The sequence below is a fragment of the Salminus brasiliensis genome, chromosome 9 (genome assembly GCF_030463535.1).
Source record: "Salminus brasiliensis chromosome 9, fSalBra1.hap2, whole genome shotgun sequence".
Classification (NCBI taxonomy): domain Eukaryota; kingdom Metazoa; phylum Chordata; class Actinopteri; order Characiformes; family Bryconidae; genus Salminus; species Salminus brasiliensis.
Window position 1 is genome coordinate 18,952,568 of NC_132886.1, and position 25,391 is coordinate 18,977,958.

Sequence of the window (25,391 nt, forward strand, 5' to 3'; positions counted from 1 at the left end):
GGAAAATTGTTTCCACCAGGTGACTGGACCTGGCAGTGCCATATAGAGTGATTTTTGAGCTTGAGTATGTCTGCTGCATGCAGTAGCTAGTTGAATCAAGATTTGCATCGGCAAGTCCTTGACAATGCACAGCCCTAGAATTTGGACTGTGCTGCATCTAAATGGAAACTTGTAATGATCTGGTTGCCTTGTGGATTGACATGTTGGTCAGCTCTCTATACCTACACCCAAAACCATCACCTTCCAGGTTACATTGAAAGGAAACTATGCAAAATATATGGGTTATTTATTAGTTATTGGAATCATATTAATGCAGCATACTACGTACATGTATACTGAGGGCCCTCAAGAGCAGGTCTAGGCTAAATGGAAAGTAAGCCTGCATCCGGGTTCCCTGGAGCTTCTCTGGTCTGAGAACAAGAGAAGTGTAGTGTGTACAGGACAAGCAATCTGACCATTTTGATAGTCATATAGTGTGAACATGGCATTAGGGATAAAGAAAATGGTTTTATTAAAATTAATTAGTAGTTAGCAACATGACTGCACAAACACTACAAATGAAACTCAAGGAAACAACTAAATTGGATGAAAAATTGTGACAGGCCTTTTAAAAGTGTGCAGATAATTCAAACAGCTGTAATTATGTTTAAGTACAATGGGCCTCAATTATGAACTGTTCTTAAGAAGACATTTTATGACGATTCTGACATTCACCAGATTTCTCTTATTTAGGATTTGTTTAGCGAATGACAATGGGAGTTATGACAGTGGGACGGTGAACAGTTCTATAGTTCAAAAAGGCATTAAACTGACATAGACTGGTGGATGAGGCTCAATGTGTTGCCAGCTTATCCCCATTGACTTGTTCTGGGTTAAACAGGGTTAATTGTGCTCTCCATAGAAAACAACATGCACTTTTTCAGAGTCGTTTAAGTACTAGCAAAATCCACAATACGTTGAGAAAAGCAAATTCTGTGTTTTATCACAATAACCAGTAATAGATGCAGCAATAATTGTCCACCCTTTGTATGAATGCTTTGCTTGTGGTGCAACAGCGAAGTAGGACTAACGTAGAGAAGCAGACAGAAGACAAGCTTAACATGAGGGTGCAGCGCTATCCACACCCATCTGACTCATACACCATGCCTGACGTACACACACTTGTGAGATTTGGAGGGCCGTGCTGTAATGCCTTGGACCAATTTAGCAGTGCTGAGAAATTTCCTTTTTCCCCCCCCTCTGTCCCCGTCCCTGCAGACAGTATACTGCATTTGCATAGCTCCCAATGAGTGTTTTCCTTTTCTCTCAACAGAGAAAAGTGCTCCCATAGTGCTTTATCAGATTAGGGCAATGATGGGCTTAATAACTTCCGTCACTGGACTGGTTTTGTTTTGGTCAAGTTTCATTAGAGGAAGAGCTGAACTGAAGTGGTGCACACAAAGTCTGAAGTTAGCAACTTGTCTTATGTTAAACTGTCTTAGATCCTGAACTTGTTTAGGCCTTATTTAATCAAATAATACCCCCCCCACCCCCTTTTGTTAGTTGTCTTGAAATGCTTCAGCTGGCTTTGCGCTGATGTGCCAGAACTCTAATTGACTTCACTGTGAGCAGCTTGTTCAGGTTGTTGTCCAAAGCACTAAGTGCAGCGAGGGCCTGAGATAAAAAGGTGCTAATCTCCACATTGTGCAGGCATTTTGGACTTCAGTGCTTTGCTTTTGCCTTACAAATTGCACCAATCTAACATTCCGTGGGAGTCGGAGTTTCCTTAGTTTGGCTGTTGAAATATATCCATCTGCCCCCACTTCTGCAGTCCCTCTTACCCCATGTGGAATTCTCTTGTCCCAGAGAGCCGTTCCCAGGCCCTTAGAGAAAGCTCTTTCTTGCTGCTTTGCTCTATGACCCTTATCTTTCCTCAAGCATGTCTGCCAACATGCTCCCCTCCCATGTCACGTGAACACAGTGTTGAGCTATGCCTGGTACCAGCTCTCACATGTTGAATACTATCTAGTTTACCATGGTTATCTGCTCTTCTCTGAGAGGCATTACTGATTATTTTGCATTGGGTCAGTGGTAGGTGTATCTTTCAATGTGATTAATCAATATGACACATTTTTTAAACAGTGGAATTCAAAATATTGAACTTGTTTTCGCATGTTTGTAGAACTTAAGATACATGGAATACTGTTTTAAGCATTTTTGAAGCAAAACAAAGCTGACCCTGCGTGCAAAAGGTAGCTCGGTTAGTCATATTTAGTGGACAATTGGGTTCAATTAAACTGGACTCACCAAGGTTTGTTTACTACCAACCCTGTTGAATCTAAGATGATTTAATTAGAACCATTTTAGTGTGAAACACATTGCTGTGCTGTAATCAGAATAAATCCCAGAATGGATTCCAGAAGACATTAGATACGTTTAGAAAACAATTGAAATATCTGTAGATATTTCAGATGCTTTGGGACTCCAGCGATTCACAGCGAGAGGCATTATCTTCCGAATGGAACACCTGGAACATTGGTGGATCTTCTCAGAAATTAAATCCCCCTCCAAAACCACAGTGATGGCTCATCCTGGAAGTTGTAAAGGAACCCATACAAACAAAGGAACAAAGGAGCTCGTCTCAGATAAGGTCAGCGTTTGTGATTCCACCTTTAGAACAGTGTTCGTTTCGTTACGAGAGCTCCGATGGAATGCATTACACTTTTTGTCCGTGAGTTTAAAAATAAATGATCATATCCATTTGAATTTATCTGCACATGTTAACTTTTCAAACGAGTCATGCGTTGTGGAGGCTGGTTGTGCATGCAACATTACCAATGTTTACTTTGACTTTAGTTGGATTTGTTTCATGTTTAGTTTCCAGTGTCATTTATTACCGATAAGATGTAGGCCTGTGTGTAATTCATCATCAGCTTTGCTGTTCAGTGAGACAGCAATTTCTACAGCCTTCATAGCATTTCAAATACTGCTGAATTATTAATCTAACAAAACTAAGCAGCAACAAGAGGCTACATAGGAGTGTTTCTTTGCAAAGTATACCCTCAGTCACTGTAAAACTGAGTTGTCTGTACACGGTACATTCTACCTGTTTAATTCGAAATTTCTAGAGAAAAGTGGCTGTATTCCTTATGTATTTTCAAATTATTGTTTAATTATGTTATTAAATGTAACATAATTAATATAATAACATAAAACATAATAACAGTACATATTCAAACAAATAGTAAACCCCCCCAGAATGCATGACTTACTACTAACGTACTAAATATATGTATACTAAATATTTTACACATTTCCTTCCTTTTTGACAAACCTTTTCATAGACTAAAACTAACAATAACTATATGACTAATGTATATAAATATATATGTAATTTAAGTCTGAGGACTAAGACTAAAACTAAATTAAAATGAACAGTACATTAGACTAAGCAGAAATGGTATGCAATAGAAGAGACAAAAAACACTGCTAACCACGAAGAATCTAAAAACACCAACACTCGCATGACCTCACATTGTGCTGTGGATTGATGGGTCAAAAGTGGTCAAGACAGGGGTTATGATACATCTGACATAAAGCTAACTCATCCTTCCACAACAATAACATTTTACTAACAGATGATGGAGGGGGGGGGGTGCTGCTTCAGGGCTCGGGCTATCTGCCATGATTGACAGATTCAAAAGTTCTTCTCCACACCACAAAATGCTGCAAAACAAAAATAAACTGATGGAAATGGATAGAAAAATGCTTGAGTTTGCAGTGGAAACTATTTGATGATTTCAAAGTGTTAATTTAAATTAAAAATAAAAATGTTTTAACCTACTGGAGTTTTTAAACACATCAAATCCAATGTTTTCTTTATGTTTCTGTGGATATCTTTATAATAGAACAGCACAGAAATGTGGTTCAAACATTCCCTGAATCTGTAGAGTCGTCCCTTTCCATTGCATCCTATCGCAAGATGATATGTGACTCGCATCCAGAGTTTATGAGGCTGTGAAAAAGTGTTGAGAAACTCCTCTGCATCTCATCTGGAATTGGTGGACCTGTTCGTCCATCTATTTTCTGTTGGGAAACTGACCAATGCACTCTCGGAAAATCACTAAGCCCTTAATTTTTCAGGTTTAGGGCCAAAGCATATCTTCACACAGTGGGGCCCTGTTATGGAGAGAGATGAGATTGGTCTGAAGCTTTTTAAATAAAACGTGGGTATTAATGCTATACGCCTTTAAAGGTAGACATGCAAAATTTAATTAGACTTAGACCCTAGAGACTATTCCATTAACCAAAATTTAATTCATGCATGTGTGGTATGTAATTATTGGATAATATATCTTGTTCATTACCTTTCTTTTAATCAAGAGAGATTATTTATGAGACCCTCTTGTGTTTAAGTCAAACAGAATTCACTCAATTTTATTCTCTCACAAGCTTTTTACTGACTGCAGGTTTAATTCACATGCTTTCTTTTTTAACTCCATTCATCTGATTATGCTTCCACCTTGAAGGTTTAGGCCGACAGCTTTGTGTGAACCCTTGTTCCCTTGCTTATTCACTTGAACTGACTGAACTGAAGGGTCTGCCAGCTCTAGGCTGACTGACTGACTGCTGCAAGTTTGATCAGATTTCAGTGTTTGGTAAGTGCCACGTGCTAAGGCGATTTCCTCTTTTAGACCTTCTAGTATTACAACCAAGCTCTGGATGACTCTGCAGCTACACTGTATAGACAAAGGTATTGGGACACCTGCTAAATCATTGCTTCTTCCGAAATCAGGGGTATAAAAAAAAAAAATCTTGCTTTTGTTGGAGCGACTGTCTCTACTGTTCAAAAAAAGGCTTTCTAATAGATTTTGGAGCATTTGTGTGAGAATTTGATTGCATTCAGTTACAAACGTGACCTCATGACCTCATCCATAGCTCCTTATCTCATCCACTTTAAAGCCCTCTAGCCCACGTTGGCATCAGGCTTTGTGCCAGTATGTTCGCGTTTATCGGCTCTAGAGAGTCCTATTCTGTTGGTAGTATGTCTCTACAGGGACTAGACAAGCTGTGTGTGCACGTCTTTGCACATCTGTTTCAGCAATGGGTGCTGTATCAGAAAACATTCATTAGAAGGAATGTCCACAAACATTTGGACATAGTGTATGCGTATTACATGCTCAAAGGTTCCTTGTTTTGTCGGGTTTCCCATTTGTGAATATGTACTAAATTTAGGCCCTCTGTGTGAACAGTGCTATTTCTGCCCTGTTCTATTTTTTTAGCCACTGCTTAATGTCTATACACTGGTCCCAAAGGAAGTTACATCATCACTGACTGCTCTAGGGTAGCTCAAAGGTGGTGAGGGTGAAGGAAGTAGATGAATAGGAATGTTGTATAACAGGTCGCCAAACGCACAGTTTCAGCTCACAGTTATGGGTTGTAGTAACGCAGCAAGACTTGCAGGCCTGTCTAGTGTGTACGCTGGCCTTTAGTCTTACAAACGTCACTAGCAAAGGAAGGTTTCACTACTACATCACCTACAGGTCTGTGCACTGTCTCTGTGCAGCTTTGCAGTATAACACTGTATAACACGTCTTCACGCTATTACAATCACACCATTACATCCACCAGCCTGGACGGTTGATTCAAGGCAGGTTGGGTCCATGCGTGAAATTCTGAGACCAGGCTATGCTTTTCCAGTCTTTACCTGTCAGCTTTTGGTGAGTCTGTGCCAACTGCAGCCTCTGATTTCTGTTTTTGGCTGACAGAAGTGGAACCTGACCTGGTCCTGGTTGGAGTGGCGCAACACATAACCCCACTGCCTGCCAGTGAGCTACCACGTCATATGGGAGCCTGGGGTTCGATTCCCCGGTCTGGGTGACTATGCTACACCAATAAGAGTCCTTGGGCAAGATTCCGAACACTACATTGACCCACCTCTGTAATATGAGTAATGTTGTAAGTTGCTCTGGATAATAAATGGTCCTCAGCTGTTATTCGACTCAAGGTTTGACGTGATTTTGTATTTTGAGAAGCTTTTCTGCTCACCACAATTGTTCAGGGTGGTTATCAGAGATACTATCAGAGCTTGAACCAGTCTGGTCATTCTCCAGTGAGCTCCTTCATCAAGGTGTTTCTGTCTGCAGAACTGCTGATCGCTGGATGATTTTTAACATTTTATTTATTGCACCATTCTGAGTGAAGTTGTGAGACTGCTGTTCAGCAGTTCAAGAAATACTCAAACCAGCACCAGTGGCCATGCCTCGCTCAATTGCCGATATCACCCCCCCACCTTCATGGTTATTGTGAACATGACCTGCTGACCCAAATCTACACGATTTTGAGCTTTTTGCTTCATACATTTCCAAAGATAAACATAACTCACAGAAAACAAGCAGTCGTAAGGCCCTGCTAGTGTGTGGTTCCCTTCCTTTTTGCGTGGTCACAGAACCATCTTGAGGGGACCTTTTTTATTTTATGCACCGTCATTTTCACCATCTTTGGTCCATCTTTGGTCCATCTTTGGTCCATCTTTGGCCCTCTCTTTTTCTCTATGTTCCCCTCACAGTTTTTCTTTCCCATCCTTTTTTCTTTTTTGCAGGCTTGGAGGGCTTTTAGACTCTAACCTTGCTCAAGGCCATCATCATGTTTCAGTTTTGAAAAACTGTCCCGTTCTCCAGAGCGCCCTCAGCTCTGAGATCTAGGCTAGAATGGTTAATCAAAACCCACCGAGTCAGTTAGGCTGTGTCCTCAGGACTGCAAATGTTGGCTCTAGCATAATGGCCTAAGAAATGCTAGAGTAGTATATTATATACTTAGTATTATATACTTAGTAGTATATTATATACTTAACTGACAGACTTAAGTTAATGACTAAGCATTTTAATTCTTTGTGGTGTTCAGTTGATCAGCAGAAAAACTAGGAACACAGTGTCATTCCCAGGAATTTCATTGATTTTTTCAGAGGAGATTTGGGGGGCTCCAGATGACCATTCACTTTTGAATGGCCGGGCTCAGCTGGGATGTGCAGCTGTGGTCATTAATGCAGCACATACTCAGCATGAATAGAAATGAGATGGTTCTTGCTTCCTCTCTGTGTTTTAAAAAAAAAATGCTGGACCTGTGTCTCCCTGTGTTTGCAGTTGCTTACAGAGAACTGCATTCTCTGTGTTTGTGCTAGCTAAGCAAGAATTGACACACCACAGATAAAAAGCCTTTTAATTGCAGCTTTCTGTCCTTTTAACAGAAGTCGCTCGATGTGAGTCATTCATGCCTAAACGTTTAGAGGTGGGATTTCTGTCAGCCAGAATCACAAGTGTTCGCCAATGTAAGCTAACCTTGGAAGTTTAACTTTGTTGCCAGACTGACGGTTTAACATTTAAAATCAATCAATCCTTAAATAAAAGTGTGCACAAATTATAACCCTTAATACTGTATTAAGGTATGAGGGTATAGAAAAGGTGTATATTGCTCAACCATAGTGCATAAAAAATCCTTCATCATGCCAAGACACTGAATCCTGTGTTTGCTCTCTGAACTGATCTACATCACTTTCCTTTAACTCTAGATAAGGCACCAGGGTTGTTCTGGGCATCCCTGCTGTAGTCTTGGTGTTTGTGACAACCCAGGATTTCTTGAACTATTTTAGATGGTGTTTGTGTTTGTGCAGGAAACCTTAGGTTACATCAAGAGGGAACTGCTTGGACAGGGGCATTTCCTTCTTAACAGGAAGGGTGTACTCAGGTGCAGTTGGGCATGAATCAGCTTGTCTTTCTGAATATGACTTTTTGGAGTCTTTTAATGGTATGGCAGGATTCACCACTGGGCTGTGGGCTGTATGATTTGTTAAGCATTATCTTGATTGTGGCCATTGCAGTACTGATATTACAGGATGTTGGTGTTTTGCCCAATCAGGGTTTTTTTATACATGCGTATAGCTGATTATGTTGCATTACTTCAGGACTGGAACTGGGTCAATATCTCCTTCTTATTGATGGTTTTGGTGTTTGGGTGAACTATAGTATTCCAAAATATAGCAGCGGTCACAGGAACTGAAACCATGTTTTGAGGGTAGAATCTGGGAGGGTGTTTTGCTGCCGTGTCTTTTTAAATGCCTCATTTGCTACTTTCACGTCTTGCAACACACTAACTTGCATTTGTAGATGAACCTTTCTATGCAAACACTGGAAAGATCTGTAAAATGTACAGAATGGGGTACATTTTTTACTGGAATTGATCTGCTACCAGGTTGCAGATGAGTCTTCAGTTGAGGATTTCATGGCTTTAAACCCGAGCGGATAGATTGTTTTCCATGCAGGCTTGCCATCTGGTGGTCAACAGCTGTATGTGCATGCATTTGGCCAGAGGCTCATTTACTGACCTGTTTATTTGCTAAATATGCCTAATGGATAATTGACGGCACCATCTGCACCAGTGGGAAGGTGGTTCCATGCAGTTTAGTGGTACTGTAGAGACAGGCCTCACATAGTATTTCCTTTAATGTAATACAGTAAATGCATTGTAAATTGAACTAGGTGTGTGAAAAGCATAACCAGTAGCACAATGTGGGCTCCATAGCGCTGGGTTTGGGTCCCCTCATCTAATACAAATATTATTTAATTACATAATAAGTTAAATGTGATGTACTAATATATGTACTGAGTGGCAAGCAAAACGGTTTGCGTACTATTCTGGGTAAAGCTTTCCCTCCCTGTGGCAGACTGGGGTTTGATATCTGGCCAGGAAAGCACATCACACAGTACCAATAATAGGACCCCTTGGGCAAGACTCCTGGTTTATGGTATATTTGCCTACCTGTGGATCATGAACCAAATGTAGGTCATGTTTAAGTTAAGAGTGTCAGCCCAGTGCTATACATTTGTACATACCAAGTGACTGTAATAGAGAATTCCTTGCAATTAAATCCATCAATGAAGTGCTTTGAGTTCTACCTCCTTTTCACCATAGATCAGTTTACGATGGGCAAGAACATGGACTATTCATGGAGAAGCTGGAGGGACGGATTCGGAACCATGACCGTGAGATTGAGAAGATGTGTAACCATCACTTCCAGGGCTTTGTGGACTCAATCACAGAGCTGCTCAAAGTTCGTGGAGAGGCCCAGAAACTCAAGGTGAGCAGAGCAAATTAAGGTGGTGAAGGAAAAATAGGGCAGAGGGAAGATGCGCTACAGGGTTCAGGATTTGTGAAGAGGGAAATAAGTGGACTTTAGGAGTTAATTTCTAGATTTCCTAACTTTTTTTTCTTCTTTCTTTCTTTTAAGGGTCAGGTAACTGAGACCAATCGCAAATTGCAGACTGATGGCAAGGAGGTATGAATCACCTGACATAAACATCTGCCCGATGGTTACTTCATTTATGCCGTCCTTATTGCAGTTTAGATGACCAGCAAAAGTATGTTCTCTTGTAGCTCCTGACGACAATGGATGAGTTGAGGCAGTGTCGTTTGCAGCAGAGGAACATCGCCACCACCGTCGACAAACTCACACACTGCCTGCCAGGTATGGCCTTGACAGCTCAGTATTGTCCGCTTCTTATGGCTTGTCATTTAGGACATCAGCCAGTGGTTCCCCAGCCCTGGTCCTGGTGGGCCCTCTCTACCATGCACATAGTAGTATTTACTCTGCCCTGACATGCCTGATCCTGCTAATCAGCTAATTAACAAGCCCTTCCTGAGGTGACAGTAATGTGTTTGAGCACGAAACCGCTGTGTGTGTGTAGTGTGTAGGATGGGGGGGGTCCTGCAGGACCTAGGCCACTCGTCACTGTCTGTGCGATCAATCCATTACACTGAGAACGTACAAACCGCTACAGTGGTGTTCTGCTTGTAACACTTCTGTTATTTATTTATTTATTTATTTTTCAGTGTTAGAAATGTACAGCAGACTACAGGAACAGATGAGGGCCAAAAGGTAAGAATTGTGTTTCAGCCTGTTTCTTAGTTGCAAAGATGATCTTTTTATTTAAGAGTTGTTCTGTTGATCAGCACTAGGTGGCAGCAGAGATTAAAGCATATACAAAGGATATGTTAAAGGATATATAAAACAATTTTTTTTTTTAAGATATTTAATTTTATACTTTAAATATTATATTTGTATTATGACTGTTTTGGCCTATTTCCTTTCTTTAGTTTAGATGCCTTTCTGCTGCAGTAACAGAACAATATAACATTCAGAATGCAAAATGTTTAGGCATATGTGGTAATAGAAATAATCCATACTATTTTAGACCCACCTTATGTTGCCTCAGTGTAACTTATTGGCTTTGGATCCATTAACAAGGATTGATCTTCCACTATAAGGAATTCACACAACGAATCAGATGTGGCCAGAGCTTTTACTGGTGCTGTAGAAGATATTTTATCACTGAGAAACAATGTTCTCCTTCTAGTTCTGGTTCTGGTTGAATACTTAAACTGGGAGCTCAGCTGTATGCTGCATGCTTTCCTTCATAACCTTCTATAACCTTTTAGTTTGACCTGTAGATCAGTCTCGCGTGTAGCACAGCCAGCTAAAGGCACTGTTGCTCCACTCGGTCTGAGGAGAGAATTAGAGCCAGCAACATAACACAAGACTGAGAGAGAGACTGATGGCTTGAGCAGACTTGAGATGACCAGTGGAAAGAGTCATGCTGTTGAATGGTCCTGTCAGACCAAGACGGTCGACCAAAGGAGAGAGAAGTGGCTAGAACTTGGATGAAGTTGGGCTGAAGTGGATTTATTTTCACCTTCTTTTTTCCCTGAAGAGGGAAATTGGTTGGCCCGATGCAGAAGCCTTGTGAGGCCTGCAGTTGTGCAAAGTCGGCCCATGGCACAGTCTCTCTAGGTTCTGTTAAAGAGGTGCTGATCCAGCATCAAATGCTGAAGGAGAAGCGTGTGACCGTTGGGATTTGAGTGTTCTTTGTGAACCGATTTGGTAATGGTTTAAAAAGTGTGTTGTCGGCCAGTAACTCTGTCGCTCTTTTGCTCCGTCTCGTCCTCTTTCTGACCTGAGGATGAGCAGCTCATACACTATAAATCTTGCGTCCGTTTTTATTTTATTTATCTTTTCTGTCCGTGTTTCCCTGCCTCCCGCTCAAGCTTGGTTTTGCCATTAGCCCTGGGGTAGTGGAGAGGTCGGCCAGGAGCAGCTCGCTCTCCAAAGCGAGAAGTATTGTGTAATGCTCAGTGACTGCATGTGCATCTGCATGCATCTCCAAATGCGCAGATATTCAGCTATTGAATTATGCAGGAATCAATGTTCATGGTCATTTAGTTTGTTTTATTTATATTAGTTTTTTATTTATATTTGATAAAAATCCACAATTTTTTGTGCAGTTGGAGCTAAAATATATGTATATTTTTTTTCTTTCTTTTTTAAAAATATTTTTTATACAAAAAATATGTACTTACATACGTATACTTGTGATTGTATTTGTTTTGTATTTTGTATAATATATTTTATGTTTGTTTAAAGAAAAATCAAACAATTTTAAAAGAAAAATGAGCTCAAATACTGTTAATTTTCCATAATGCAAAAAAAGTTGGATCTCCAACAAGAGATGACAAAAAAACTGTGTTAACACTATATTAACTGCCAAAATCAAATTATGTCAAAAAGTGACACATTTTAAAAAATGGAAATACAATGTTTGTGTGGCAGTGATTCTTATCTCTTTCTGTAATAGAATCATGGCTGATACATTAATCTGTCTGTCTGTGTATAGTTGTGTGAGAGTGGCAGTGACTTCTCTGTCTTCTAAGAAAACCATGTCAGCTACATTTGAAAAGCTAAAGTTGTGTGTTTGCGTGTTTTAGATACTACCCGGCTTTGTGCACACTGGAACAGTTGGAGCAGAGCTGCCTGCCGAAGGCGGGAGGCTACCGTTTCTGTGGCATCATGGCAGAGAACATCCCTGTCCTCCGCACACACATTAGAGATGTTTCCATGTCAGACCTCAAAGACTTCCTGGAGAGCATACGCAAACATTCGGACAAGATTGGAGAAACGGCCATGAAGCAGGTTTGTTTGTGTGTGTGATTGTGAATTTGCAAGGCTTATGAATGATTCAGGTAGTGTCAGTAATTTCTTTTTGAGGATATTAAAGATAGGTTTTGATTTTGGTTATCAGTTACAAAAAAGCGGTTTGAATGAACATTGCAAACGTGACTCCATGTGGCGATCTCAAGACAACCATTCAGTGCACCTTCCACTTAAATGCACATTCATTCATCGCCATGCTTTCATTTCATAGTAGTAAGTGTTTGAGATCAGCGACCATCAGCAGGTTTTACTCAGGGTTCAGTATTGCATCTGAAAACTGTTTATAAAAGTATTTGGACACCTATTTCATTCATTGTTTTTCAAAATCAAGGATATTAAACAGTTTATCTTGCTTTTGTTGGAATAACTATATACTCTCTAGGGAAGGCTTTGTACGAGATTTTTGAGCATTACTGTGAGGATTTGATTGCATTCAGCGAGAAAAACGTTAGATGATCAGCACCCTACCTCATCCCAAAAGTATTTGATGGAGCACCACCATTCCAAAGACACAGTTCCAATGTTCCACCGATGAATGCTGTGGGGGCCTCTGTCCCACGCCTGGCAGTACTGTTCTACAGAAGTAAGTGTGTGTGTGTGTGTGTGTGTGTGTGTGTGTGTGTGTGTGTGTGTGTGTGTGTGTAAAGCCTGTAAAGCTTAGAGATAGCGGTCTAGGAGTTGTGGATCTGTGGTTGTGGATCTGTGGTCAAACATCAGTCTGACCAGTCTTATATTAAAGTAAAGGCATGAATGCTGGCACCAACCTAAAAGGTTTGACCCCTGATTCGGATCACTAAAGGAAGGGCAGAAGCTGGGCTACTGTTTTGGTTTATGCGATTAAATTTGTTTTAGTTATTTATTTATTTATTTTTGCTTTTTTCCACTCCTTATCTCTGTCCATAGCCTTGGGAGACAGAACTGCCAACCTGTTGTGAATTAAAGGCCGTTTTGGGTTGCGTTTACCTCATGCCAGAGGACAGTTGCAGCACAGAATGTGTGTGTGTGTGTGTGTGTGTGTGTGTGTGTGTGTGTGTCTGCACAAGGACCCTACTTCAAGGACAAAACCGGAGAGTTAAGGAAAAGACTGAGGGAACACACATATGAGAGAAATTGAGCTGACTTTTCAGGGGAATGCAGAAAGTCCTGCTTTGTTTTACTGGTTATTAGTCCAAGATGAAGAACATGGCGCAGTTTCAAATGCCGAAAAGGCACCAAGTCCCCAAGCCTCTTAGAATGCATGTTATTTATTTCTTTTTCTTTTTCTCTCCAAAACCATCCTTTTCAGGCATTATCTCTGTGTTCCTGTCCTCCCTTCACTGCTCTCTCTTTTCCGTCCTAATCACTACCAGTTCTGCTCATTATGGAGCAGTTGCTGTTCCCAGTAAACAAACAGTGTGGCACGGCAGACGCCAAGACGATGTCGCAGGAGGGTTCGCATACTCGTCTCAGTGGGAGAGCAAAAGCAGTGTGTGCGTGAGTGTGTTGTTGTGGTCAGAGAGAGTGTTCTCGTCTAGTGGATGCACATATTTTCATTAAATCGGTAGTTTGGTGAAAACTCAGATTTCCCCCTTACCCTTATTCATATTCAATCAGCCAAGACCAAGAGCCGTGTTCAGTGCCTGAAGTTTCTTTCTTCAGTTTTGCATTAAAGTTGTTCAACTAATGTAGCTAACAGGTAATTGAAGATGATTGAAACCGATTCAGCATTGTGTAAATTGTAGGCCTAAATTATCACCCAGTGCTTATGTGGTCTCGATGTTGGACTCAATCAAAATGGGCAACGGTATATACAATGGCTTAATAAGATAATAGCAGTCATGCTGAAGACATTCTTTGTCCTTGTTTTTGAGAAACAGCCCTGTTCAGAATGACTGGTTTGAGTTCTTGTTCTTTAAAATAATGACTGGTTAGCGTTTACTTCACCTTGAGTTCACAGCTCTCTCGCTTGCTGCAAATCAGGATCAATACATTCATGTATACTCCTCATGCAGTTGTCGTGCTTGGATCTGTGCTTTTGGCATAGTGCTCATCGGTCCAGCTTCTTCTCAAGTTGTGGGTGGAGTCTCGCAGATGAGTGGGCATTGTAATTGTAGAATTGTCTCCTCGTCTGATGTAGAAAAGGGAACAAAATCAGAAGGGCATGTTAAATGCTCGGTTTCTCTTGTAGGCAGCCCACAAAGAACTGAGAGGGTTGTCTCATTTCACAGTTTGTGGGTTGGTAGCCACTCCAGCTACCCAAAAGTGTGTTTTTGATAATATGTCCCTATTAAAGTCTTTATAAAGGATTTCTACTTTACTATTTTCCAATATCGTATTTCAGAATTATGGAAAGATTATATAAGAAACTGGTCCGCCATCACAACACTGTTTTTCATGTTTTGTCAGTTGTGTCGATTTAATTCGGACCTAAAATACTTTTATTTTAACCATATTGCTTTTTGGCTTCTTTAGGAGATATATAGACAGGTTTCTGCCACAAACGATTATCTAGAAGATGTTCAGCAGACTACACTTTTATAAATAAAATGGTGGGGACAAAATTGGACATTTTGAAAAGTGTCCCCAGCATCTCTAACATATAAATAATGCCCATGTGATTACTGATCTGATCAATAGTGAAAGCCCTAATTTGATATGTGCTCTTTCACACGCATCTGCACTGTGTTCACAACACTATGTCGTACATTTCCGATACTAACGAGTAGACGCTGGATCCTTTCTGAAAAGTCATGCTGATTAACTGGACACCTCGCTCTGGGTCTGCAAGCTTAGGTAACTGAGCACGGAGGTCCTTTCATCACTCCTTTCACAACTTATGCCCCCCCCCCATCTCTCTTGTATTCGTCATTTTTATAGCTTAGTTTCACTCACGAAGACTGCAGCTTGCTTCAGAGACGGGCTTGGTGGACGTCCACCAACCTCCGCTGTATTACTGTGCTGTTTGGGCCCTCTCTGCTGCTTCTATGTGGAAGACTCCTGCATCTCATTATGAGTGTGTGTGTGTATGCAAGGATGTGTGCTTGTCATCGGTTGCCAGTGTTCTTCCTCCATCTTGAAGGGAAGATTGCTTCATACTGTCTGTCGCACAAGTGGGGATGGAAGACGTGTTACTGCAACCACAATCTCACGCCCATTAAAAGCACTGTGGGATAATCAGCGTCCACAGCTGGGGAAGGATGGAGTGGCGAGAGAGAGCGACAAGGCAATTGCGAAAGAGATTGTGAAGAATAGGGACCGGTTATGAAGAATAGCCCCTGTACACAAAAAAAAACATACTGCAGTAAGGCCTGTTCCGATTATACCATTAAACTCAAGAAATGGCCTTCTCTGTGAACCCCCAGTAATTAGCTAGCAACAAATACGTATTTTAAGTAAAGGCTTCTTAAATAAAAACAGCAAAATGCACATTTCTCAGTTTTAGAATTATGGAGGGGAAGGAAGGGACAAAACAAAACCTTAATCTCCTTGAGGTAGTCTGGCCATTTTACCTTTTAACCCACCCGTTCATAGCTACCCCTAGCACTGCCACTTGCCACATTTCACTTTCAATACATCCAAAGCCAACCACTGCCGCCAACATGGCATGGCAGGGCAACCGTCTCGCTCTGAGGAAAGCGCCGGGTCCCCAGCTCTGCCACACTAGCTAACAGATGCCCAACATCACTTTTAGAGGTATGAGGGGGGAGAGAGAGCGCCATCTACCCATCCAGTGCAAGCAAGGCCAATTGTGCTCTCTCTGACTTCGGCCACTGATGGCAAAGCAGTATGCTGGGGTTTCGCTCTCGCAACCCAGATAGAGTTAAATTTGTTTCTTTTTAATCAAAAACTGAAATTGAGTTTTTTCATAATGAAGTAGTCGTCAGAAACACCATTATTTCCCACACGTAAGAACTCTGCTGTACCAGCCTTACACTGCTCTGCGATGTGTCTCTCTCACTGGCCACTCTGCCTCAGTCATTTCTTGGCGACCGCTTCCCACTCATCAATTTCTCAGCCCTGCTTGGTGCTTGTGCAGGCCCTTACAGTTTTTTGGCTCTTGAGACTCGTGCACATGGCTCAGCGTGGAGTTGCCATGAGGGTTCATTACCCTTTAAAATAATGCAAAATCCGTAAAGAAAGCCTAACTGTTTTATATAGCTGTGTATTATGATTGCAGATAATAGCTGTCCCCTGGACCTAGTCCTTGGACTCCCTGTTCTAAAGCGAGAGTATGGAAAATATGTTGAAGCAGTAGTTCATCGATTAAATCATATAAAAAGATGATTCATGACAAAGCATACAGTTCAAGATGACACATTTCTTTAATATTTAAGCAGCATTTACTTTTTTTTTCCCCATCTTTTACAGTTTATATCATTAAAGGGCCCAAAGCAAGACCTCCAGTTTGTGCCTTTGTGTCCATTGTGGATTTTGAGGTATTTAGGATCATTGTCCTGCTGTAACAGCCCTTCTCTTTTCATTGTGGTGTGATGTTTGCTTCCAGAATTGATGTTTGAATCCATTCTTCCCTGTGCCACTAACTCTAACACAAGCCCAGTGCATAATTGATCCACGACAGTGTTTAACAGTCTAGGTGTTCTTTTCATGAAATTCTGCACTCTTGTTGTACCTATATTGTACCTTTTGCTCGTGCACATGGCGCAGCGTGGAGTTGCCATGAGGGTTCATTACCCTTTAAAATAATGCAAAATCTGTAAAGAAAGCCTAACTGTTTTATATAACTGTGTATTATGATTGCAGTGTATGAAAATATGTAAGAAGGACTTTGATGGTGGTTAATTTACATTGAAATATACACTGAAATATTCTTAGAAACTCGTCTGGTACATCTGTTGTGAGTCAGAATGCCGCTTTTTTTTTTGGAGACAATCATTTGTATTTTGTCTTTTGTGACACTGGTATAGCAATAATGAGTACCAAACAATATATATTGTGCAACCCTAGTGGCGGCTCCTCACTAGTTGTGTGCCTTCCGCTACCCATGCATGAATCTGACCTTAATTTGCGCGTCATACCATAAACAATCATATTTACTCATGTGTTGTATTGATCGTGCATTCATTTAGCCTGTGATGGGACAGGCTGTGTGCCAGTGGGATAATGAAACACTTTAACTGTAAGCACTGGCTTATGTGTTTTTAATTAAACACTTTCTGAGGTGTCTGATCTAACCTTTCAGCCTCTGGCTGAGACCGGCTCACAGCGTTAAGCTGTGCTCTCTCAAACCACAGTGTCAGCGTTTGTGACACTTAAGCTCACATTCTTAGCCACACACGGGCAGACCGATATCCATATCAGGATTTGCTGAGTTTTATAATTGGCACCGGTCAGCGCTCAGTCGACCACATGCATTACCATCGGAGTTCATAAGGTGATGGGCTGAACTCCATCCCGCTCGGCTTTCTCTCCCATCTGTGGTCACATCTGAGCCAGATTTTGTCTTGAGCTACCGCGATGCCTCTCTGGCATGCGCGCTGAGCCGCTGGCTTTAGCTGCTGCTCCGCTCTCCGAGATAAGGTCTGCATGTAGGTCAAGACATCAGCTGCACTATACTGGCTCATACAGCTAACTCTGGACTAGACACATTTCCCGCTCCTTTTTGGGCAGCACGACTCCACTCGAATGTGCTGCACATGATAATAGCTGTCCCCTGGACCTAGTCCTTGGACTCCCTGTTCTAAAGCGAGAGCATGGAAAATATGTTGAAGCAGTAGTTCATCGATTAAATCATATAAAAAGATGATTCATGACAAAGCATACAGTTCAAGATGACACATTTCTTTAATATTTAAGCAACATTTACTTTTTCTCCCCATCTTTTACAGTTTATATCATTAAAAAAAAGGGCCCAAAGCAAAACCTCCAGTTTGTGCCTTTGTGTCCATTGTGGATTTTGAGGTATTTAGGATCATTGTCCTGCTGTAACAGCCCTCCTCTTTTCATTGTGGTGTGATGTTTGCTTCCAGAATTAGCGATTTGCTTATTTTATTTAATTGAATCCATTCTTCCCTGTACCACTAACTCTAACACAAGCCCAGTGCATAATTGATCCACGACAGTGTTTAACAGTCTAAGTGTTCTTTTCATGAAATTCTGCACTCTTGTTGTACCTATATTGTACCTTTTGCTCAAAATCCATCAGGCTTGTGTTCATGGTTCTTCTGATGCTGAATATTGTGGTGCTGTCTAGTAGAACAGTGCACCACCTCTCCAGAGTCTGCTAAATCTTCCTAAAGAGTCTTTCAATTGAACAAGTTTTTTGGTTTGGCTTTCTAGCAATGCTTCATACATTTCTCTCAAAGTCGTCTGGGTCTTCCAGATCTCACCTTGACCTTCACCTTTCCGACAGCTATTTCTTTATTGTGTTACGAACCAATTGAACGACTAACTAAAAATGTTTTGCTGTGTTCTTGGGTCTTTCTCTTGCTTTGTGGGCATCAGTTATTTTAATTTCAAGAGGATTGTTGATTGTTGGGACAGGTTTGAGGAGTTCATCATTTGCAACTCCCGGCCATAGCCCTACCAAGCTAATGATGATCTGAGACCTTGGTAAAAGATGACATCTCAGCTCTTTAGCATACCCAACCTTTTGCATGCTTTTTCTTTTTTTTTTTTTTACTCTAAAATTGCACAATTAATACTGCTTAAAATGGTGGAAATGCTAGACCAGTTCAACATCTACTCATTAAATCATTTACAGTAACACAGATTTTTACCTGGGCCGCCCAGACTTTAGCTTGCAACTTTCTTCAGGAACACCTACAGTTTAGGTTTAGTCCACTGGAGCTGTGAGGCTAATGTTGTTAAGAAGTACTGCAGACTGTGCAAGTCTGACATGCTGATGTACTAGTTTGCAGCATTTGTCACCAACATAAATTAACAAAAGAACAATACACAAGTCAACAGTAGTAACAGATGACTATATGTAATTGTGATATTGTATAATTGGTATAACTGCTTTCATAATAAAGACTAAAGATTTTGTACTTTTGCAAATATTGAATTTAAAATAATAGCTTTGTCTTTTTAAATTATTATTATATATATTTTTTATATTTTAAATTTTGGTGCTACTTTAGGCCATGCAATTTTCCACAGTTCAGGTTGTTTATCATAAAATGTCTTCCAGGGCCATGCTGTTATTGTATTTATTTTTTATTTGTTATGTATATATTTATCTGCTTTTAAAATGTGTCTTACATGTGTCAGATGATCTGATATAGACTTGTAGATATGAGACTCATTTTGATGTTTTTACTCTATTGTACATGGTCTTTTGGCCTCTCTCATTACCTTGTGCTATCTAGAATACCAAAGCTCTACCAACTGGCCTGGAAAAATCTGCAGAAAACCTACGATATTCACTATAAAATGTGCTCTCTAAGAAAGTGTAACCTTTTTAAACGTAGTCTAAATATCTACTATTTCTCATTTTTTGTTATAGAAATACTATCATATTTAATTAATTTCTAACTTGATCTAGCACATAAAATATTGAATGGTAGATAATGTCACTTAAAACAAGTAAAATTATCTGCCAAAGGAATAGGACACAGTTGATGTAGTTACTTGAAATAAATATACCCCGAAATACGTTATATTACACATTGTGTTTTTTCAAGAAACATAGAGACCAATAGGAAATGGAAGCACTTGTATACATTAGTTTATTGTTCTTTCGCATGGTGGAACCTTCATTATTTTTTCTATGTACTACATTTATTTTAATCTGTAATGAAGGAGTGAGTGGTGTAAATAATGTAGAGGAATGTTCTGTGCATTTTCACACTTGTCCTCTAAGTGGCGGCAAAGCGCAGGGGATGGTGTGTTTCTGAAGGGTACTCTGATGTCTCCCACAGAGGTGGAATGTTGGCAGTGGGCTTAACCAAGATTTAAACCCCGGTAACCTCCTAAGAAAGTCGCTGTCCAGCCTCCACTTGCCAAAGCCCCACATTCCTCCTGTTAAAGTTTGTTTTCTTGCATGTCTTTGAGTCCTGTACGGTTTGTCATCTTGGTGCGTGTGAGTGTTTGGGTTGTAACTCAACCCTTGCTGATGACAAAGCAATATGGCTTTGTTCTTCATAAGTAAACTAAGGGCAAGGTAAATCAAGTTCAAATGTCCTATAAATTCTCCAATTCCTCCAGAAATGAATCTGTAAATATATACTCTGCACATTTACCCTGTTTATACAATAATAATAATTTTCAGCTCCTGTTTCTGACGTGGATTTTTTGCAGTCTTCTTCTTAAAGAGATGGATATTTAGCACTGCTGCGCAAAAGCACTTGTGTTAGCCCAATATTGACTTTTGCAGTACTGATATAAAAGGAGGTTGTCTAACCAATCATTGTGGCTGTTACTGAGCTCTGTGGGGGTATTGACCAGTCAGACAGTTTCAGATGAGCGTTTCTCTGAGTGTTTTGTGTGTGCATATGTGTGTGTGTATATATATTATAGTATGTTCTTTTATGAAGTCAATTTCTTGCTTTGCCAACTTAAAGATCTAACCCTAGATCGTCTGTGGATCACTTGTTACTGGATGCCATGGATCACCATGGCAATTTTTGCTTTTGCTTCATGCCTACCCTGTTCCAGAGCAGGTTAAGTTCAGGATTTAGGATTATTACTATTATTATTATTATTATTATTATTATTACCACCACTACTACTACAAGTAATAATAATAATATAGTAGGTCTTCTGTGAGATTGCACCAGATGGGCTAGCCTTTGCTGCCCACTCCCATCAGTGAGCTTTGGATGAGCCTGAACCCTGCTGCTGGATCACCTGTTGTACTTCCTTGGACACTTTTAGTAGCTTTTGAGCACTGCATGCTGGAAACGCTCAACAAGACCTGCCAGTTTGGAGGTGCTCTGACCTAGTCGTCTAGAAATCACAATCTGGTCTTTGTCAAAGTGGCTCAGATTCTTTTGCTTGCCTGTTTTTCTCTGCTTCCAACACTTTAACTTTAATAACTGACTGTTCACTTGCTGTCTAATATGTCCCACCCCTTTAACATGTGCCATTGGAACTAGGGATGCCCTAGGAGCTAGGGATTTTTGAATGGATCGGGTTTCTGCTTTCGAAGCCATGTCCTTAGTTTTCTTGGAGCCCAGCAACCTTTGGCCTTAAACTTTGTCTAAACTGGTCTTTTTTTCATGAAACTGATTTCAGGTAGTCCAATAAAAATGTTTTGTGGAGGATGATGCTGATGCTGATGTTGATGATGATAATAGCATTAATGTGAAGTGATTGCAATTACAATATATAATGGTTCCAGTTGCCCTACAATTTACATGTTTAAAAGGTCTGATTGGCCTAATGCAACTAAATGTAACTATGCTAGAACCAACATCTGGTTCCCCACTGGAACAGAGCGAAAGGGCAGTGATTTTCTTTTCCCTTCGTTTTTATCTGATTTTATAATGGCATCAGTCAACGATCAAAACTACCTCTACAGTTTAGTAGATCTACTGTATGTCTGAAAGCTCTAAACCAGCAACAAGGCAGTAGTTAACTTTGTCTATTCCCCAGGGAAGATGACTTCTCTTGAGCTTATAGAGCACCTCCTCCCCCCCACCACCAGCACTTTCCATTCTTCCATCCTCGACTCCAGAAGGGTGAGCAGACCGCTAATAACAGGAGGCTGTTTGTCTAGGGGCTCTGTGATCCAGGCTCACTGACTGCTTCCCATTCCACTGGAAATTAGGCCCAGTCCCTGCTCCTGTGATTGTTTTAATTCCTCTAACAAACCGTCTGAAAATAAATATATTGGGAGTATCTGCTGCTGTAATAATGGCTCCATTGTATGCCTTGGGGCCTATTGCATGTGTGTATGTGTGGAAGGAGGGAGTGTGAAGGAAAAGACACAAGTGTAAAGAATCGGTAGAGGTTTTATGGACAACGTGCTTCCCTTCATCGTTGTTCTTGCTGTTTTCCCTTCCCCCTAACTTATAGGGTCTCTGTGGTCTTGATCGTTTTGGTTGGTTGCATTAGAGCAGGTCTAGTGGCAGTGCTTGGTACTCCCCCAGTCCCGCCTAGTGCAGATACATTAATGAAAAACACATTGTGTTGCCTGTGAAGTACTGTAGAAGGAGATTGATTACCTGTATTTAGTTACCAAACACACACAGACCTCATGTATGAGGACATTGCAGTGATGTCATGCTCCCTCATCACAGTCCCTTGTCTACTGTAGCTGGACTACCTCACTGAAAACAGTTTACTTCTCAGTAATCACAACTACTGTCCTATTCATGTTTTTATTCGTGTCTTTATCAGGCCCCTCCCCCCTTTCAGCAGTATGTCAGTTCAGGATTTTTTGGAATACAGTTTACCTTTATTGTGTCATTTAGCAGTGCTAATTTTGTAGGGCCCTCTAAACTGAACCCTTTTTAAAAAGGGCTTTATAGAATTTCTACCAGTCCAAAGAACCGTTTTACCACACAAAAGATCATTTAAGCATCCCGTTGAAACGGTTCTGTATATAAGCATAACTTTTACTAAAGTTTACTAAAGTGTAGCTGACTATAGAATTGCATTAAAATAAGAATATTCTAAACATCATTGGTGCTTTTAGCCTTTGTACAGCACAGCTGATCGAGCAACTCTTATCTCCACCCATAAACAGAAAATCGAATATTTTAAAGGCAGCAGTGTCAAATATATCCTGCACTTGTGTACTTGCATGAGATCGGGTCTTTTACTTTGTACGTTTCCAAAATAAAAGTGAAACTAGCTAAAAAATCATTTCAACGTTAATTTCATGACATTGCTCTTGCACCAAAACCTTGTATCGCCAAATAAAAGGAAAAAAACAAACATTCTTAACCCTTTTTTTAAATTGTTATTTACTGCGGCATTGATGCAGAAAATAGTCTGCATTATTTGGTAACAGGTTAGCACGTTATGGTGTCCCCCAAGGTTCAATTTTAAGGTCTGTAAAGTTTATGAAGGTAACAACCTGAAGTTCATGTCTCCCTACAGAGTTTTAGGCATTAATTTCCAAGGAAATCAGTGTAAAAAGTGTCATTTTGCATCATTTCTATTGGTCCATTCATCATGAAATTGAGACCGTGTATAGAACAGCTGCCGTTATATCAAAAAGTGAAAATGCAGCATTTGCTGTTTTGACATTGTACACCTACATTCCTCCAGATTTATAAGTATCTACATCCTAATTTTGTTCATGAGTACATGAAGAAGAAGCCCTGAGCGGAACCAAAACTCAAAATGATTGACACTGGATGGAAACACTATACTAAACAACTCTGTATAATGAACCAATAATGAATCTTCTCTCTACAATCTGATGTTTCTTCTGACCCTTTTAAAGCCTCTTGTTTCTGCTGCTGCTCCTCCATTGGCTCCTTCACAAGAAGGAATGCTTGCATGCCCATCTCCTCCTTTCTCCGTCTCCGGCCCTCTCAGTGAATCTCTGACGCACACATCATTACTTGTATGGATGCGAACTCTCAAATGTCTCTGAAAGAACACAACAGATGCAGTTACCATTCTAAAATTTTAGGAAAAACCATGGTGCTCTTCAGATGCTAACATGTTGATGAAACCTGTCTGAAACAAGACCATCAAGACCACCCTTTATGGACTGCTTGCGTCTGCTTGAGTCCACTTCTTCAAGCACAACTGCTTTAGGAGTTTGTTATGCTCATTCTTTAGGGGTAGAACCTGTTTCACCTCCTTTACTTGGGGTGCTTTTTGTTTGCTTGCAGACAATGGCTTGAGGGCTCTCCAAGCTTGAATTCTCCCCCAATCCACCTTTCTTTTAGGAGTCAGTAATTAGTGCAGTTCCCTCACAAAACGACTGACGTGAGCATTGACGTGAGGGCTGATGTAGGAATTTACGTTGGCCTTGGCGTTGGGCGGTCATCGTTAATAGAGTTGTGCTCAAATGAAGTGAAAATGTCTGTGTTCACATTGTGCATCTAGCCACCTGTTGGTGCTTCGTTCCTTTTATGTTTGATATAATTAGCCACATTTAGTTTTTTGTAAATATAGATGGAGTAGGGAGTGTTTTGTCAAGACCTCTGAATGGAGGACAATGTCTCTACTGGTTTGGAACCAGCCTGGGAAAAGTTGACAGTTAAAAGAAACCTCGGGACTTGCATTGTCTCCTTTTGAGTGCCTTCAGAGCTCAGTAATTACTCCTCTCCATGCAGTGAATTTTTCCCATACTGCTGCCAGTGAACGAACACCTGCTTTGACGATTTGCATATCCCAGCCACTGTGGTAATGGAAACTAATCATGTTCATTATTGAAAGTATTTTGCAGGGAAAAACAATAATCATATTACAAGAAAAAAAGTTACACCTATTGTTGCACTCTTGTTGTGTTGACTACACATTGTGCATAAAGTGTGTATGCTTGTGTTTTCTAGGCGCAAGTACAGAGCTCTTGCGACAGCGTGGTTAGACACCAACAGCGCACAGGCAGTGGACGGCGATTGCGTAAGGAGGGGGGATCAGGCACAAAGGACCGCTCAGGTGGCAGCCCACTCTCGGAACAGGATTCGGGGATACTAGATGTAGAGGATGAGGAAGATGATGAGGTAAATGACACTGACGGAAAAATGAGGCCTTGCAAGATAGCAGTCATCGCCTGATGTCTGCCTGGATTGTTTTCAGACAGGCGCACCTGTGTTTTCCGTTGCCAAGATAGCAATAGGCCAGAAATGTATCATTTTGAGACCACCACGCCCATCTGCGTAGATATATTTGCAAGCACCATTGCTATTTAAATGATGCAGGCAGAAGGTGTGAAAATAGACTGTTGGCGGGGTGTAAAATAGCAACGAGCATCGCAATGCGCCTTGCACAGTGTGTAAGCTGCCACTGTTGGGCCCTTGAGCAAGGCAGTTTACCCTCTCTGCTCCCCGGGCGCTGGAGTTGGCTGCCCACTGCTCTGGGTGTGTGTGTGTGTACTCACTGCCCCTAACGTGTGTGTGTATGTGTGTGTGTGTGTGTGTGTATGTGTGTGTATGTGTGTGTGTGTGTGTGTGTGTGTGTGTGTGTGTGTGTGTGTATGTGTGTGTATGTGTGTGTATGTGTGTGTATGTGTGTGTATGTGTGTATGTGTGTATGTGTGTGTATGTGTATGTGTGTGTGTGTGTGTGTGTGTGTTCACTACCAGATGGGTTAAATGCGGAGGACACATTTCGCTGTACAGTGTACACTGTACAGTGACAAATACGTGCACCTTTAAGAAGATAGGGCCCCATATCTTACCCAAGTACATCTTACACCATAGTCTAATAATGCAGTAAAATGACCCTGCAGGAATAATAATAATAATAAAAAAAACATGTGATAGTAATTTAATATATTTATTTATTTCTATATATATTTACTGTAG

General features: G+C 40.8%; 1 protein-coding gene across 1 annotated transcript in view; it reads left to right on the forward strand.

Moving 5' to 3' along the window:
* exoc6b (exocyst complex component 6B) overlaps positions 1–25,391 on the forward strand; it is a 100,991-nt gene that overhangs the window by 8,185 nt on the left and 67,415 nt on the right. The window contains exons 2-7 of the mRNA XM_072687693.1: positions 8,947–9,112; positions 9,263–9,310; positions 9,409–9,499; positions 9,865–9,910; positions 11,794–11,998; positions 24,418–24,588. Coding sequence (XP_072543794.1) covers positions 8,947–9,112; positions 9,263–9,310; positions 9,409–9,499; positions 9,865–9,910; positions 11,794–11,998; positions 24,418–24,588 — 727 coding nt within the window. The remainder of the gene's footprint in view (positions 1–8,946; positions 9,113–9,262; positions 9,311–9,408; positions 9,500–9,864; positions 9,911–11,793; positions 11,999–24,417; positions 24,589–25,391) is intronic.